The 16,817-nt window shown below is 34.3% G+C and overlaps 1 protein-coding gene across 1 annotated transcript; it reads left to right on the forward strand.

Moving 5' to 3' along the window:
- The first annotated feature begins 15,869 nt into the window (after positions 1-15,869).
- On the forward strand, positions 15,870-16,328 carry LOC137839418 (uncharacterized). The gene has a single exon (XM_068648534.1). The coding sequence runs from the start codon at positions 15,870-15,872 to the stop codon at positions 16,326-16,328; it is 459 nt and encodes a 152-aa protein (XP_068504635.1).
- Positions 16,329-16,817: the final 489 nt, after the last annotated feature.

A 16,817-nucleotide genomic window follows, 5' to 3' on the forward strand; every position in this document is an offset into this window, starting at 1 on the left:
AATCTTCAATCAATGAATTAAGATAAACATCTATGTCATTACCAGGTTGTTTTGGAGATCATCATAGATAACATCATGTATTTGCGCTTCATACATAAAGCAGGAGGTAAGTTGTAAATCACTAACAAAACGGGCCATGAATTATGATTACTACTTAAATTTCCAAAGGGATTCATTCCATCAGTTGTCACTCCAAGTCTTAAGTTTCTTGATTCTTTTCCAAATTTAGGAAATTCTTTATCAATATTCTTCAACTCCAAAGAATCAGTAGGATGATGAAGTAGTCCATCAAATTTTCTATTATCTGCATGCAACCTAAGGTTTTTAACGTCATTTGCATTTGCACACAAACGCTTAAACCTTGGAATTATTGGAAGATACCAAACAACCTTAGCAGGAGGACTTTCCTTTGTGAATTCATCAATTTCATCATTCTTGTTAGAATATATGGCTTTAAACTAGAGGGGGGTGAATTGTTTAAATAGGGTTTTCGCAAACTTTTAAGCCTTGAATGAAATTACTTCAAGAAAACCTTGATTAAGAAATCAGTTTTTCAAAACATAAAGCAAAAGGCACAACACTAGTAAAAACAATCGGTTGTTTTACCGAAACAATCGGTTGTTTATACCAGTTAACAAATATAAAAACTGAATTTAAAGAGTTAGGGATAGAGAGATTGCACACAGATGTTTATACTGGTTCACTCCAAATCCAGAGCTACATTCAGTCTTCTCAGAAATCCTCTGAGGAAATCCATTAAGCAATCACACCTTGATCACTTACACCACAACCAAGAAAGTGACCTTGAACACCTCAAGACACATACTCTTCTTGGCCAACACACCAACACTAAGATTGTTGATCTTGATCCCCTCAAGAACACACAGCCAATCTCAGCAAACACAGAAACGAAAAACTTGTTTCACAGAGTACAAGGATTACACTTGTTACAGAAGATAATCTGAAATCAATACAAGCAAAATCCTATTCCACACACTTTGATCAATCACAAACTCTCAGCAATCTCAGCTCTTTGAAAAACTCAAAAACTCTTGCAAAATCTTGTTAAATAGATTGTTACTCAAATCTGTTTTTCTGAATATATTCAAAGATGTTGTTTGTTATCAAATCTTAACAAACTCTTAAATTGCATTAAAAGATTGGTCAAAGCATTTAATGACTGGAGTGTAAGCAGTTAAATCATTTAAAGCTCAGTCAAAGATAAAACAGTTTTTCTGTTATGGTACCAAAACAAACAATCGGTTGTTTCCTCGAATCAATCGGTTGTTTTGGTTCTAACAGTTCAACCATTTGAAAAACAGTTTTCAATCTTTTCTAAAAACATCCAAGTATAAACAATCGGTTGTTTCCTCGAATCAATCGGTTGTTTTGGTTCTAACAGTTCAACCATTTGAAAAACAGTTTTCAATCTTTTCTAAAAACATCCAAGTATAAACAATCGGTTGTTTCGACAAAACAATCAGTTGTTTTAACTTAGTTTGAAAAACATTTTACTTTCACAAAGATTGAGAATGCCTATGCTTTAGATTCGATCAAGGGGTGGATTACAACACTCAAACTACCCCAGAACTAAACTAAACCAGCACAGCAACAGCCAGCACAGCAACAGCAAGCACAGCCAAGGCTTCAACATCCTTCAAAGGGTTTGGATTTCTCAAAGCTTGAACACCACTTGGTTCAACAATCTCCCCCTATTTGATGTAGACAAATCCCTGGTTCTTGTGTTTGATCTGATTGAATCTGAAGCAGTACCTGCAAAAATAGCATTTACACTATCCAATGCTTCTTACAGCAGCAGGTTAGATTTTTACATATTCAAAGCATAAAACATGATAAACAATCGGTTGTTTACACGAAACAATCGGTTGTTTACACGAAACAATCGGTTGTTTTTATCAGCAGCAGCAAAAAACACTTTTATATCAGAGATTTTAACAGATTATACAGTATCGGATAAAGATATACAAGAACCAATTAATTCTCCCCCTATTTGTCTTCACAAATAGACTTTAGCATGTATCAAAAACATATTTAGGAGAGATTATTAAGATCAAGGATACCTAACTCATTTCTTAAGAAGAAAAACCTCTCTTTTGGTAAAGGTTTTGTGAAGATGTCAGCTAACTGCAGTTTGGTCTCCACAAACTTCACTTCACAGTTCCCATTGTTTACATGATCCCTGATGAAATGATGCCTTATTTCAATATGTTTGGTCCTTGAGTGCTGAATCTGATTTTTGGTAAGATTGATGGCACTTGTGTTATCACACATCAAAGGAACCTTGCTGATTTGTAATCCAAAGTCTACAAGTTGTTGTTTGAGCCACAGAATCTGTGCACAACAGCTTCCAGCAGCAATGTATTCAGTCTCAGCAGTAGAGAGAGCAACACATGCTTGCTTCTTGCTATGCCATGAGATTAGGCTTGAGCCAAGAAGGTGGCAAGTGCCACTTGTGCTCTTTCTATCTAGCTTGCAACCTGCAAAGTCAGAATCTGAATAACCAATTAAATGAATTGGAGAGTGAGAAGGATACCATAATCCAACAGATGATGTTCCTTTGAGATATTTCATAATTCTTTTTGCAGCTTTGAAGTGTGACTCTTTAGGATTTGCTTGATATCTTGCACATAGACATACCGCAAACATGATGTCCGGCCTACTAGCTGTTAGATAAAGCAAAGATCCAATCAATCCTCTGTATTTTGTTTGATCTACACCCTTTCCAGCAGCATCTGCATCCATTGTAACAGCTTGATGGCATTGGAGTGCTTGCTTCTTTGCAACTCTCCATTTCAAATTTCTTGAGAATCTCCTTGCAATACTTTGATTGACTTAAGAAGATCTCATCCTTTGTTTGCTTAACCTGCAATCCAAGAAAGAAAGACAGTTCTCCCATCATAGACATTTCAAACTCACCTTTCATTGCAGCAACAAATTCTTCACACAAACTATCTTGTGTAGCACCAAAGATGATATCATCAACATAGATTTGCACAAGAATTATTTTTGCATTTGACTTCTTGATGAAGAGAGTCTTGTCTACCATTCCCCTTCATATCCATGAGATAGCAGGAAGTTGCTAAGCCTCTCATACCATTGTCTTGGAGCTTGCTTCAGTCCACACAAAGCTTTCTTCAACTTGAAGACATGGTTGGGATACTTATGATCTTCAAAGCCCGGTGGTTGATCTACATAGTCTTCCTCATTGATGTAGCCATTCAAGAAGGCACTCTTAACATCCATTTGGAAGAGTTTGAAACCACTCATACACGCAAAAGCCAGCAGCAGCCTCACAGCCTTCATTCTAGCAACAGGAGCAAAGGTTTCACCATAATATATGCCCTCTTCTTGATTGTAGCCTTTGGCAACTAGCCTTGCTTTGTTCCTTGTGATCACACCATCCTCATCTAGCTTGTTCCTGAAAACCCATTTCGAACATATTCATTTCATTAGTTTTAGGGACAAGAAACCATACCTCATTCCTTGCAAACTGATTCAACTCTTCATGCAGAGCTTCCTCAATTGACTTTGGTTCAATTTGAGAGACAAAAGTTGTGTGCCTGCAGAAGTTTGAGATGGAGCTATGTGTGGAGACACCTTCCTTTATCTTTCCTATGATGTTATCCACTGACAGATCTCTAGGAATCCTCCACTCCTTGGGCAGCTCAATCTGTTGCAGAATTTCAATCGGTTGTTTCTGCGAATCAACCAGTTGTTTTTCTGCACAGATTTCCAGCTTTTCCAAATCGATGCTTTGTTCATCTTCTTTAGCACTGGTCTTTGGGATTTGATTGATTTTGCGATCTACCTCATCAAAGACAACGTGAACTGATTCTTCAACAGTTATCAACCTCTTGTTGTAGACTCTATATGCATGACTTGTGAGTGAATACCCTATGAAGATACCAAGGTCCGCTTTCTCATCAAACTTTCCCAAGTTTTCCTTTCCATTGTTGAGAATGAAACAGCTGCAGCCAAAGACTTTGAGAAGACTGATGTTAGGCTTCCTTCCATTGAAGAGTTCATATGGAGTTTTCTTCAAAATAGGCCTTATAAGCACCCTATTCATCACATAACATGAGGTGCTCACTGCATCTGCCCAAAAGTACTTAGGAAGTGATGATTCACTAAACATTGTCCTTGCTAGCTCTTCGAGAGACCTGTTCTTCCTCTCAACCACTCCATTCTGCTGTGGTGTTCTTGGAGCAGAGAAGTTGTGCAGAATTCCCATCTTCTCACAGAATTTGCTGAACTTCTCATTCTGAAATTCTCCTCCATGATCACTTCTAATAGAACCTATGTTGTTGTTCTTTGTATTTTGCAACCTTCTTGCTAGCTTTTTGAATGCAGAAAAGGCATCACTCTTTGATTCCAAGAAAAGAGTCCAAGTGTACCTAGAAAAGTGATCAACAATAACAAGAGCATAATAATTTCCACCAAGACTCATAGTTCTTGAGGGTCCAAAGAGATCCATGTGAAGAAGTTCAAGAGGTTTCAAAGATGAAACAACATTTTTAATTTTGAAAGAACTTTTCACTTGTTTCCCTTTTTGGCATGCTTCACAAATGTGATCCCTCTCAAACTTGAGTTTTGGCAGCTCAATCACAATATCCTTTGAAATTAGCTTGTTCAAGTGATTCATGTGAATATGAGCAATTCTTCTATGCCAAAGCCAAGATTCATCTTGCTTGGATAGAAGACATCCAATTGAACATGGTGAAGAGATATCTAGAAGATACACATTATTAACTCTCTTACCTACCAACATTACCTCTTTGGTGTTGGGTAGAAAAATTTCACATGTGTTTGACTTGAACATCACTTGATATCCCTTGTCACATAGTTGGCTAATGCTCAACAGATTATGCTTTAGGCCTTCTACATAAAGCACATCATGGATTACCAAGATGTTTTTGTCTCCTATGGATCCTCTCCCAAGAATCCTTCCTTTGTTGTTGTCTCCATAGGTGACATGACCCTCTTGCTTAAAGGAGATACTCAGGAACTTTGATTTGTTCCCTGTCATGTGCTTGGAGCATCCACTATCCAAGAATCACAATTGCTTGCCCTCCTCCAAGATTTCTTACAAAAAAGATTTTCAAGTACAAAGATTTGGTCCCCTTATGAATGTGGGTCCATTTGGTTTACACTCATCAATTAAAGCTTTATTACCCTTAGGAATCCACTTCATAAGACCTTTAGGAACAACATATTTTCTGATTTTACAGAACCTCACAGAATGGCCTCTTTTCATGCAATAGAAGCATGTAACAATCGGTTGTTTCGATGGTCCAATCGATTGTTTTTCTGGCATTTTCGAAAATGATTTTGAAAATCTATCTTGTTTGTTTTGTGGATTAAAACCCAATCCAGCTTTTCCAAAAACACAGTTTTGAGATGCTAGAACACTCTCAAAGTTGGATTGGCCTTTAGAAAGCTTATCCACAGTTTTAACAAGATAGTGGACCTTCTTTTCAAGATTTTCGCAATTTTCACAAACTAGAGTATCACACTTGCACGAGGAGTTTTTGTAAATGATTTCAAGATTTTCAAAATCTGTTTTTGAATTTTCTAATTCATCTTTCAGTGTCTTTACTCTGTTTTCAAGCCAACTATTCTTTTCTTTTAACCGATTGTTCAAGAGAGCTTCTTCATGTGTTTCTTGAAAGGCTTGAAGCAATTGACCATAATTTTCAGAGTTTGATGAACTTACACTACTTGAGTCATCCTCCCTTCTGGCCATGAAGCAAAGGTTGAGGCTTTTCTTATTTTGCCTTCTTTTCTTTCTTGCTTGACTCTTTGTCATTGCCTCCTTTGGTTCATTGTGTCCATGAGCAGCCTTGAGTGTGTCCCACATATCCTTAGCAGTTTTGCATTTTGATATCCTGAAAAACTCATTAGTATCTAGTGCAGAAGCTATTATGTTTTGAGCAGTACAATCAAGCTTGGCCATCTTACATTCATCATTGGTCCATTGAGACCAAGGTTTTGCAAAGAAAGAACCATTCTTTTTAAAATTTGGAATGTAAGGACCATTCTCAATTGAATCCCAAATTCCTTGATTAATAGATTCCATAAAGATTTTCATTCTTGCTTCCCAGTATTTGTAATTCAATGCACAGAATAAAGGTGGTTTGTAGATTGAAGCACCTTCCTCAAAAGATAGTTTTCCAGCCATAGAAAAAAGATTTTTGGATCAACTTGAATAACTTTTAAGAACCAAGCTCGTGATGCCAATTGTTAGAATATATGGCTTTCAACTAGAGGGGGGTGAATTGTTTAAAGAGGGTTTTCGCAAACTTTTAAGCCTTGAATGAAATTACTTCAAGAAAACCTTGATTAAGAAATCAGTTTTTCAAAACATAAAGCAAAAGGCACAACACTAGTAAAAACAATCGGTTGTTTTACCGAAACAATCGGTTGTTTATACCAGTGAACAAATATCAAAACTGAATTTAAAGAGCTAGGGATAGAGAGATTGCACACAGATGTTTAAACTGGTTCACTCCAAATCTAGAGCTACATCCAGTCTTCTCATAAACCCTCTGAGGAAATCCACTAAGCAATCACACCTTGATCACTTACACCACAACCAAGAAAGTGACCTTGAACACCTCAAGACACACACTCTTCTTGGCCAACACACCAACACTAAGATTGCTGATCTTGATCCCCTCAAAAACATACAGCCAATCTTAGCAAACACAGAAACGAAAACTTGTTTCACAGAGTACAAGGATTACACTTGTTACAGAAGATAATCTGAAATCAATCCAAGCAGAATCTTATTCCACACACTTTGATCAATCACAAACTCTCATCAATCTCAGCTCTTTGAAAAACTCAAAAACTCTTAGCAAAATCTTGTTAAATAGATTGTTACTCAAATCTGCTTTTCTGAATATATTCAAAGATGTTGTTTGTTATCAAATCTTAACAAACTCTTAAATTGCATTAAAAGATTGATCAAAGCATTTAATGACTGGAGCGTAAGCAGTTAAATCATTTAAAGCTCAGTCAAAGATAAAACAGTTTTTCTGTTATGGTACCAAAACAAACAATCGGTTGTTTCCTCGAATCAATCGGTTGTTTTGGTTCTAACAGTTCAACCATTTGAAAAACAGTTTTCAATCTTTTCTAAAAACATCCAAGTATAAACAATCGGTTGTTTCGACAAAACAATTGGTTGTTTTAACTTAGTTTGAAAAACATTTTACTTTCACAAAGATTGAGAATGCCTATGATTTATATTCAATCAAGGGGTGGATTACAACACTCAAACTACCCCATAACTAAACTAAACCAGCACAGCAACAGCAAGCACAACCAAGGCTTCAACATCCTTCAAAGGGTTTGGATTTTTCAAAGCTTGAACACCACTTGGTTCAACAATTCTGACCAACTTTAACCTTAAAACGTAACAAACCACACCTGGGACATCATCTTAAAACTTTGTACTCATTTTTTTATAAAATACAATCGTTAGAACATTAATGTATTTTTTTATATTCCATACCCATCGAACAAAGTATTTTTTTGCTTTATAATTTCGATTGGGTAATGTATTTCCTTCTGGAAACATGTCCTTAACCAATTCGAGCAATTATGTAAAGCTTTTGTCGGTCCACCAATTCATTGCCTTCAAATTCATCAACCTTAACACTGCTGATAATCGTGTGGAGTTAGTTGAACCAGGATACAAAGGAGTCACTACATCTTTAGACATATTTTCGAAAACTGCATTAGCAAAAGATTCTACTCCCACATCACGAATCATGTCTTCTAATCTATCATCCATTGATAAATGAACATCCTCCGAAGCTCCACGCACACTTGGCAAGTCTAACAATTCACCATGCCATGTCCATGTTGTATAATTTTTCTAAAATCCATCACACAAAAGATGTTCTCTAATTTTGGAAACACTCAATATCCTTCCATTCAAACAATTGACACAGGGACACCTTATTCTTACTCCATTATTACAACTAACGACATTATGTTCTGCGAACTGTATGAATTCTTCCACCCCTTTTTCGTAAGCATCACTTATCTGTGGTGTATTAATCGAACTTCGATCCATAGAATTGCTAAACTAAGAACCAGTGCGGACTTAGAACCAATACGTTCAATATGTAATCATTAAAAAATAAATCAAAATTGTCGAAGGTCGGACACCTCCAGACTTAGAACCAGTGTGTTCAATATGTGAAAACAATATATAATCATTAAAAACTAAATCAAACCTACCGAAGGTCAGACACCTTCGGACTCAGAATCAGTTAGTTCAATACATAGAAAAATCATCTAATCATTAAAAACTAAATTCAAATTGGTGAAGGTCGGACACCCTCGGACTCAGACTCAATACATTCAATATATAAAATTAATATCTAACTCAAAACAAACACTTTCAAAATATAGTTAATAATATTTAATATATACTTAAATAATAAATAAAAATATACTAACATCAAAAGTGAAACGAAACGAAAAAAGAAACTCGCGCGTACGAGCGAGAACTTTATTAACAAACAGGACAACAAGGAGGCGGTGTTGGCGCCGGGCGTGACGGTGCAAGGGCGCGATGCGGGGCACGACTTTGCAGGGGCGCGGTCATGGTGGCGCAGGGGCGCGGTCGCGGGGCGGTGCTAGTAGGCGGTGCGGGCAGCGTTGGTCGCAAAGCAAGCGGCGCGACGGCGAAGGTGGAAGGGTGGTCTATGAATAGTGCGGGTGAGGAGGGAAAGAAGAGGGATCAGTGAGAATGAAGAGGGATCTGTGTCACTAGTGAGTTAAACCTTTCAGTTTTGAGTAAGGGTAGGATTTGACCACTAGGGATTTATCATAAAGAATCTATTAGACATAATAGTATATTGGATATCAATATGAATGATGCCAATGATAAACTTTATATTAGATGCTTAATGGTTCAATATCAATGATAATGACACAAGGATAATTGTGATATGATCCAAAAATACATGAAGATGACCAAGGATGCTATACTTGATGAGTCATCTCAACAAGCATTTAAAGATGCCATCAATAGGAGGAATGGTCAAGGTCCACAACACTTTAAGTTCTTCCTATTAGTGTTTTTAATATTGAGGAGAACTTCAAGGAAGGATTACAAGGAGCAAGTCTAAAGTTTTGGGTAAAGAGCATCAAATGCTTTCTCTTTTTGTAATTACCCTTGTATAAATTTGTAAATAATATAAGAGTAGCTTTAGGAAGATGCCAAAAGAGGAAAACCAAAAGACACCTCTCATGTAAGGCTCTTAGGCGCTACTTTAGAGTAGGAACTAGAAGAATGACTCTTCCAACTCCCTTCTCTCTTAGGTGGTACTTTAGAGAAGGAACTAGAAGAGTGACTCTTCCAACTCCCTTGCCTTGTATAAATAGAGGTGCATGGTGCCTTGTATCAAAAGTTGAATATTGAAAATTGAAAGTGAGGTTAATCTCTAGAATTTGAGTGGTTTCTTTGTGAGACTTGCTCTCCTTCTCTTTGTCTTATCTTGTGGGTCTTGGGAATCCTCAAGTGGCGGCACTCTCACTCATCTTGGAGCCTTCCACCATCCAAGTGGCGTGATCACTCCCATTGTTTTCAACCACATAACTTTCTTCAACTCTTCATTGTCTTCTTCCATACCCATTCTATATCAAAAACTCTAAAACATGTTTGGTTTCTTGTTCTTATTTTTCAATCGGTCAAATGTTGCTATTGAATGTTTCTAATCCATAGTTTATCACTGGTTCTTGTTTTAATCGGTTGGAATTACTTGTTGATGTTCTATTTGGTTCATGTTCTTGAAATGGCTTTCCCATGAGTTTCTCGATTTTTGTAATTGAAATGGGTTTCCATTTGGTTCTCTTGATCTTGTTGTGTTCTTGAATTGCTTGTAGAATCTTGATCCAATTCTTGAAAGTGTCTTATAATGGGTAATCCCTTAATCAACTCACATCATGTGAATGTATAATTTATTCTAATTTATCATCACAACTACAAAATCATTAGTAAAGCTCTTCTTTGTAGAAATGGATTAAGCTAGCATAAATACATCCCATTGTTATTAGATATATTAAATTAATTATCAAGTCCATGAGTTACTTAGGAAATTATAAATTGGTATGTTTACCTAGTTAGTAAGGTAAGAAATTTTTTTGGTCTAAACTGTATATCTTAAATACTAAAGAGAATATATTTCGTCCTCTTTGGAAGTTAGCTAGTAATGATGCTTTGACCTTTAAGAAGGCACATTTGTACGTTAAAGAAAATTCACTTAATCGCCTTCCCGTTAATGAGAACTTGTGGCGGCAAGAGTGTATTATGAACTCAAACTGTAGTTTGTGTGGATAAAAAGAAATCTCGCATCACTTATTTCTTAATTTCCATTGCCAATATGCTCTAGAAATCTCACATCACTTATTTCAGATTTTTAATTAGACTTTTTAGTTCTAAAGTTGAGTTCTAAAGTCTACAAAAGCGCTGAACAATTAAATTTCTATAGAAAATAATGTTGAAATTTCTAGTTTGGTGCTTAGTTAAAGTTAGTCCATTTTATTTTATTTAAACTAGAATTGTGAATGATCTAATAGAATTAGTAAATTCAATTCAATTCATTTAACGAAATTGTCCACTTGAAATTAAGTCTCACCTCAACTGTATGGATTACAAAAATATTTTTCCTAGGATCATCCAATGTTTGGTGCAATGAACATTGTATTTAACATTATGTACATTGGGTTATATTTTTCTACTATTTAAAAAATTCAACGTGAGAATTCTATTTTAAAATGTCCAATTTGAACAAAAATTTCAAGATGTCTCAATGTTATGCTCTCGTCCAAATAAGGTTGATGTCGTTAAGGATTCATAGTGACGCAAAACTAGCTTGTTTTGACTTCTTTTTTTGTGGTAGTTTTGAATGTTGCGGAAGAATGGACTTGAAAATGACATCAATGGATGAATTGAAGTGTGGAAAACATGACCTTCTTAGCTTTCAAATTTGAAAAAATTAATAGTTATATATTATCACTTTTATTTTAAGATATAAATAATTTTCATTTACAATTTTTTAAATTCCCTATATTCATATCAAAATAACTTAGACATAGAATGAATGTCAATAAAGATAGTAATTATAATTTAGACATAGCACATGCATACAAAAGAATGAGACATATGTCTAAGTTTTAGCTACAAATTATTTAGATTCTAAAAGTTGGTAACTAAAACCTTGGCATCTAATTAGATATTAATTTAAAAATCATTTATCAATAATAGAAACTAATTTAAATACCAATAATTTTTGTAGTCTTGAAAATAGTACATAGTTTTTATTTTTGGTCTCTAAGATTGGTTTCTATTTAATAATTTTCTTTTGTGGGTGTTAATGGAAACAAAAGCCACCAACTAAAGAATGCTTTAAATTTAAAGTTATGCAGTAAGAAATAGGTGGTTATCGTGGTTTAATTATGTGGACACATGTGTATGTGTGTTTGAACAATTCTAATTATTCTGCATAATCACCAACAACGCCACCCATTTGTTTTGTTATCTTCACTCAATACATTTTCATTTCATTTGATTTTGTACTAAGGTGCTAATGAAAGGAAAATCCACCAACTTAGATATTCTCTAAATTGAAGTTATGCAATAAGAAATAAGTGATTAACTTTGTTTAATTATGTGGATAGTTCATATGTGTTTCCGAAAAATTCTGATTGATGTGCACTATCACAACCAACTCTACCAATTTTATTTGTTATATTCACTCAATGAATTTGAATTGTATTTGGTTATGTAGTATGGTGTTAATGGAAGAAAAACCACAAACTTAGGAATGTTTAAACTTAATTTATACATAGAGGAACTAATGGCTACTCTCATTCAATTATGTGGATACATGAGTATGGATTTTTGAACAATTCTAACTCATGTGCATAATCACCGACAACTTTATCAATTTTATTTGTTACATTCACTAAACACATTTGCATTTCATTTGGTTCTACACTAAGGTGTTGTTGGAAGCAAAAATCATTAACTAAGGAATGTTTTAAATTTAATGTTATGCCATAAGAAATAAGTGGTTACCTTAATTCAATTATGTGGCTGAGTATGGATTTTTGAACAATCCTTACTCATGTGCATAATCTCCACCAATTTTGTTTGCTATCTTCACTTAGTACATTTGCATTTCATTTGGTTATGTGCTAAGGTGTTAATAGAAGCAAAAGCTACCAACTATGGAATGTTTTAAATTTAAAGTTATGCAGTAAGAAATAAGTAGTTACCTTGGTTCAATTGTGCGGACACATATGTATGTTTTCTTGAACAATTGTGAATCATGTGAACAATGACCAATAACTCCACCATACACTACAACAAAAAGTGCAATGCAAATGCGAATGAAGATATAAAAAAAATGAAGTACAACTATTAAATTGTCTACTAGGATGTCTAAAAGTAAATTATAAAAACAAAATGACTGATGCAAAAGGAAATTTGTACAACTGTTAGACCATCTTGTATAATTGTTTTGCTTAAAGAGAGTGAAAGAGAAACAAAGTGAGAATGTCTAAAAGTAAATTATAAAAACAAAACAACTACAATGTAAATTGGTAGAAAAGTAAATGGATGAAATTGAAATCGCAAGAAACTTAAATGACTGGAAAGTAAAATGAAAAAAAAGTTAAATTGAAGAACATGAGAAAAATAATTTGATTAGTCTAAAATGAACTAAAACCACGGTAAAAACTAACAATTCTAAAAACTAAAATGTAAAAACTAAGATGATTAACGATGTTCAACTTCTACATTTACACTGTATTTATGTAGTTTCGAAGCTTTACAATTGGGTGGGCATTAGTTCGAACTAAAATTGCGACAAAACTAATCTAAACTTCCAACGTTAATTGTCCTAGCATCTTTTTGATTTTTCGTTGACGGTCTCAGTGACCTTTGACCATTTAATGCTTCATTTTTCATATTTAAACTCTTTAGACTCAACTTTTTCCAATCCCCACAGTATAAGTGTCTTCATTGAAGCTCCTCATGTCAAAGAACATTCAAAAATGTCCTAGAAAAGACCACAAATAGTTGTTAGACGGTCTATGCAATATTTAAGTTCTAAAAGACAGTTTTTCAGTACTTTTTTGTAAAATTTCTAATTTCTTGTAGAAAATATAAATCTAACCAAAAAATTGAAAATAAGAACCAAATAAACCTCAAGTAGATGCAATTAATATAAAAAAATATGAGAAAAATGAGAGATATCACACTCCCACACTTAGAATTTTCGCATTATTGAACAAAAAGAAAAAAAGAAAACTAAGCAAATGTTTTTAAAAAAATCAGAAACTAAGACCTATATAACTTGTGAAAACAGAAAAGATTTTGAGTATGAAAATTTCATCAATAAAAGTCTTTAAGGCTTAACCCAAGCATCTACTCTAGATATGTGTATCTTCTATCTCTTGAACTAAGCGAACAAAATATTAATTAGAATTAAGCAAATTAACAAAGAACTTCAATTAAAGAAGAGAATTGAATCCCTAACAAGCATTAACAGAAAATTCTTTAAAAGATCATGCCTAATTCTAGAAATCATGTCATGTTATAGAAATGTAGTTTCAATATATGAAATATTTAGATTGAAAAATAAGGCTATCCAAATCAACCATTTACATAAGTTTATACATAATTACCTAGGTTTCTTATGTCCCCTCCCAAGGGTTACAAACCTATGAGTAATCACTGTTACAACATAATTATTTGATGAAGAAACAAAAGGAAAATCAATATCATTTACTTGAGTGAGAAAAACTTACCATCACTATCTTCCCCATCACTAGAAGAGAACACATATGTAGAACTTTCATCACCAACATTCCAATCATCAAATATAGGTATGTGAAACATATCCCGTAAAAGATAATAAATGTATTCAAATTGAATCAGAATAGTTAAATCATAATTATTGGCAAAAGAAAGTGACCTGCTGGTAGCCTAATAATGACTTGCATTGGTGGATCAAAAGCACCAAATTCAACATCATTAAATTTAGCACTTATTACTCTTGCAAATGTTTCTTTAGATAATCAAAGATACTTATAACTTAATGGTAAACTTGTATTTCCAAAGACATTGATTATCTCCAAGTGTCAAAAAAAAGCAATATCTATAAGTTTCTCCCTAAGTTGCAATACATTAGATTATGAGCTATATTCAACTTTTGCATGTTCTCTGTTTATGATATGCACAAGATGAACCCGCATGCATATATCAAAGAGGAAAGAGTTGAGTATTGATTGTTCACAACAAACAAGAGGTAAACATTAAAACACTTATGATAAAAAGTATTTAGACATTCTGCACCTTTTTTTATAACATTTCAGGGGACAAAGTGTACTAGTAACCACGACAAATTCTGAAATGATTTTCCAATATTGTTCCTCCCTCCAAGCTAATAATGAAAGGAAATTTCTATCATTCTGATTTTATATTACTTTCTAGAAAAGAGTTGTAAAACTTGATATTTGATACCATACCACATGCCTCATTCAAACGAACAACATATGGATGTCTGACTAGCTTCATAATAAAAATATCCCTCCTGATCTTCATTATCAATAAAAAAAAATAGCAACCATAAATCATAATTCACAAATATAATTCTTAGATTTAAATATCATTGCCACCGTTGTACTAAAAAAACCTCTCATAAGTGGAAGAAACCCAATTCAAAATCTCTTAAATTCACACTCACTCACACGAAGTTTATGTTGATCAAGGATGATCTTAAAGCTTTGATGTCTCCAAATCCATGGTGTTTGATGGAAGGCTGGAGTTGTTGTGTGTGTGGATGGGTTTTGTGTAGAATATTGTGTAATCCACTCTTTGTTTGAATCTAAAACAGTTTGGAATCAAAACATTTTTGAAAAAGATTGTTTTATAAAGAAGTGGAAAAACAACCTGTTGCTTTGTCATTTCAATCAGTTGTTTATCACTTTGAGGTTTTTTTAAAAGCGTTTGAAACTGTTTGACTTGGTTGACTTTCTTAAAGTTTGATAAAAGTTTTGAGACATTTGTGAAAGTGTGAAAATAGATTTGAGTTTTCAAGATTTGCATTCAAGCTTTTGGGTTTTCTCAAAGCAATGGAATAGGATTGTTGTAATCTTTTGATTTGGTCTTCTTTGGGTGTAATGCTTTCTAAATCTATTGTATTTCTGAACACTGTTGTGTAAGTGCAGAATTAGAGGTTGTTCTGATTTTTGTAGTGTTTGTGTGCCAAATGAAGTGTGTCTTGAGGTGTTCAAGGTCACTTCTTTGGGGGTGTGTTTGTAATTTGGATTTTGATTACATAGTAGATACCCAGTGATTTATGGGGACTAGATGTAGCTCTTGGGATAAAAGTGAACCAGTATAAATAGCTTGTGTACTTTTCTCTTACCCTAAACTCATTTAAATTCTTCTTTTATGTTGTTTTTAATTTTGCTGATATAAACAACCGGTTGAATCGCAAAAACAACAAGTTGATTTTTTGTTAATCAACATATACATTTTTAATTGATTGCTTTCTGGATTTCTATATATGTGATTCTGCTTTGAACTTCATTATACCTTCAAAGTTTGCGAAAATCTTTCATAAACAATTCACCCCTCTCTTGTTTAAGTTCATATATTCTAACAATTTGCATCAAGAGCTTGGTACTTGAAAAATACTCTCAAGTTTGATCCTAAAAATCTTTTTCTTATTGCTGAAAAATTACCCTTTGGGGAGGGTGCATCAATAAACATACCACATTTGTTTTGTGGTTTGAATTACCAACTTTGGAAGGTACATATGAAGATCTTTGTTGAATCTCTTGATAAAGGAATATGGGATGCATTTGAAAATGGCCCTTTTATTCCTACACTTGAAAAGGATGATGTTTCTATTGAAAAGCCTTGGTCGCAATGGACTGATGCAGAAAACAAAATAACAAAGTTTGATTGTATTGCAAAAAGTATTATCACCTCTGCCTTAAATTCTGATGATTTTTGCAGGGTCTCTCAATGCAGATCTTCTAAGGAGATGTGGGATACTCTAGAGGTAACTCATGAAGGAAGGAACGATGTAAAAAGGGCAAGGAAACATGCTTTAATTCAAGAGTATGAGATGTTTAGAATGCTCAAGGGAGAATCAATTGCGGATGTGAAAAAGCGGTTCACTCATATTGTCAATCATCACATGAGTCTTGGAAAGGTCTTTGACAAAGAAGAGTTGAATATCAAGATTCACAAATGTCTTGATAGATCTTGACAACCTAAAGTCACGGCTATCTCAGAATCAAGGGAATTGACATCTTTGACTACAGCCTCCTTGTTTGGAAAGCTCAGGGAGCATGAGTTGGAGATGAATAGACTCAACATTCAAGAGAGTGAAGAAAAGCATGTAAGAAACATTGCCTTGAAAACTGCCAAGCACAAGAACAATCAAGTTTCAAGTGATGAGAGTGAAGGAGAAACTCTTAGTTTGTTGTCCAAAAAGTTCGGCAAATTCTTGAAGAAGAATCGCAACAAAGACTATAATAAAGAAAGGTATGTGATGGAAACCAAGTAGAGGATGCTCAAGCCCATGAAGCCCAAGCCCAACAAGGGGCCCAAGCCCAACGAATCACTAGGAGCATGGCAAGAGCTTTGGGACAAGAGTATCAAAAGATGGCTCTTCTTATTTCTTTTGTAGAGTAGGGGTGCGGATGTAATAAATAGGTGTGTAAGTAGTAAGGGATGTTAGGGGGAGTGTAGATAG

Source organism: Phaseolus vulgaris, chromosome 3 (genome assembly GCF_000499845.2).
Source record: "Phaseolus vulgaris cultivar G19833 chromosome 3, P. vulgaris v2.0, whole genome shotgun sequence".
Classification (NCBI taxonomy): domain Eukaryota; kingdom Viridiplantae; phylum Streptophyta; class Magnoliopsida; order Fabales; family Fabaceae; genus Phaseolus; species Phaseolus vulgaris.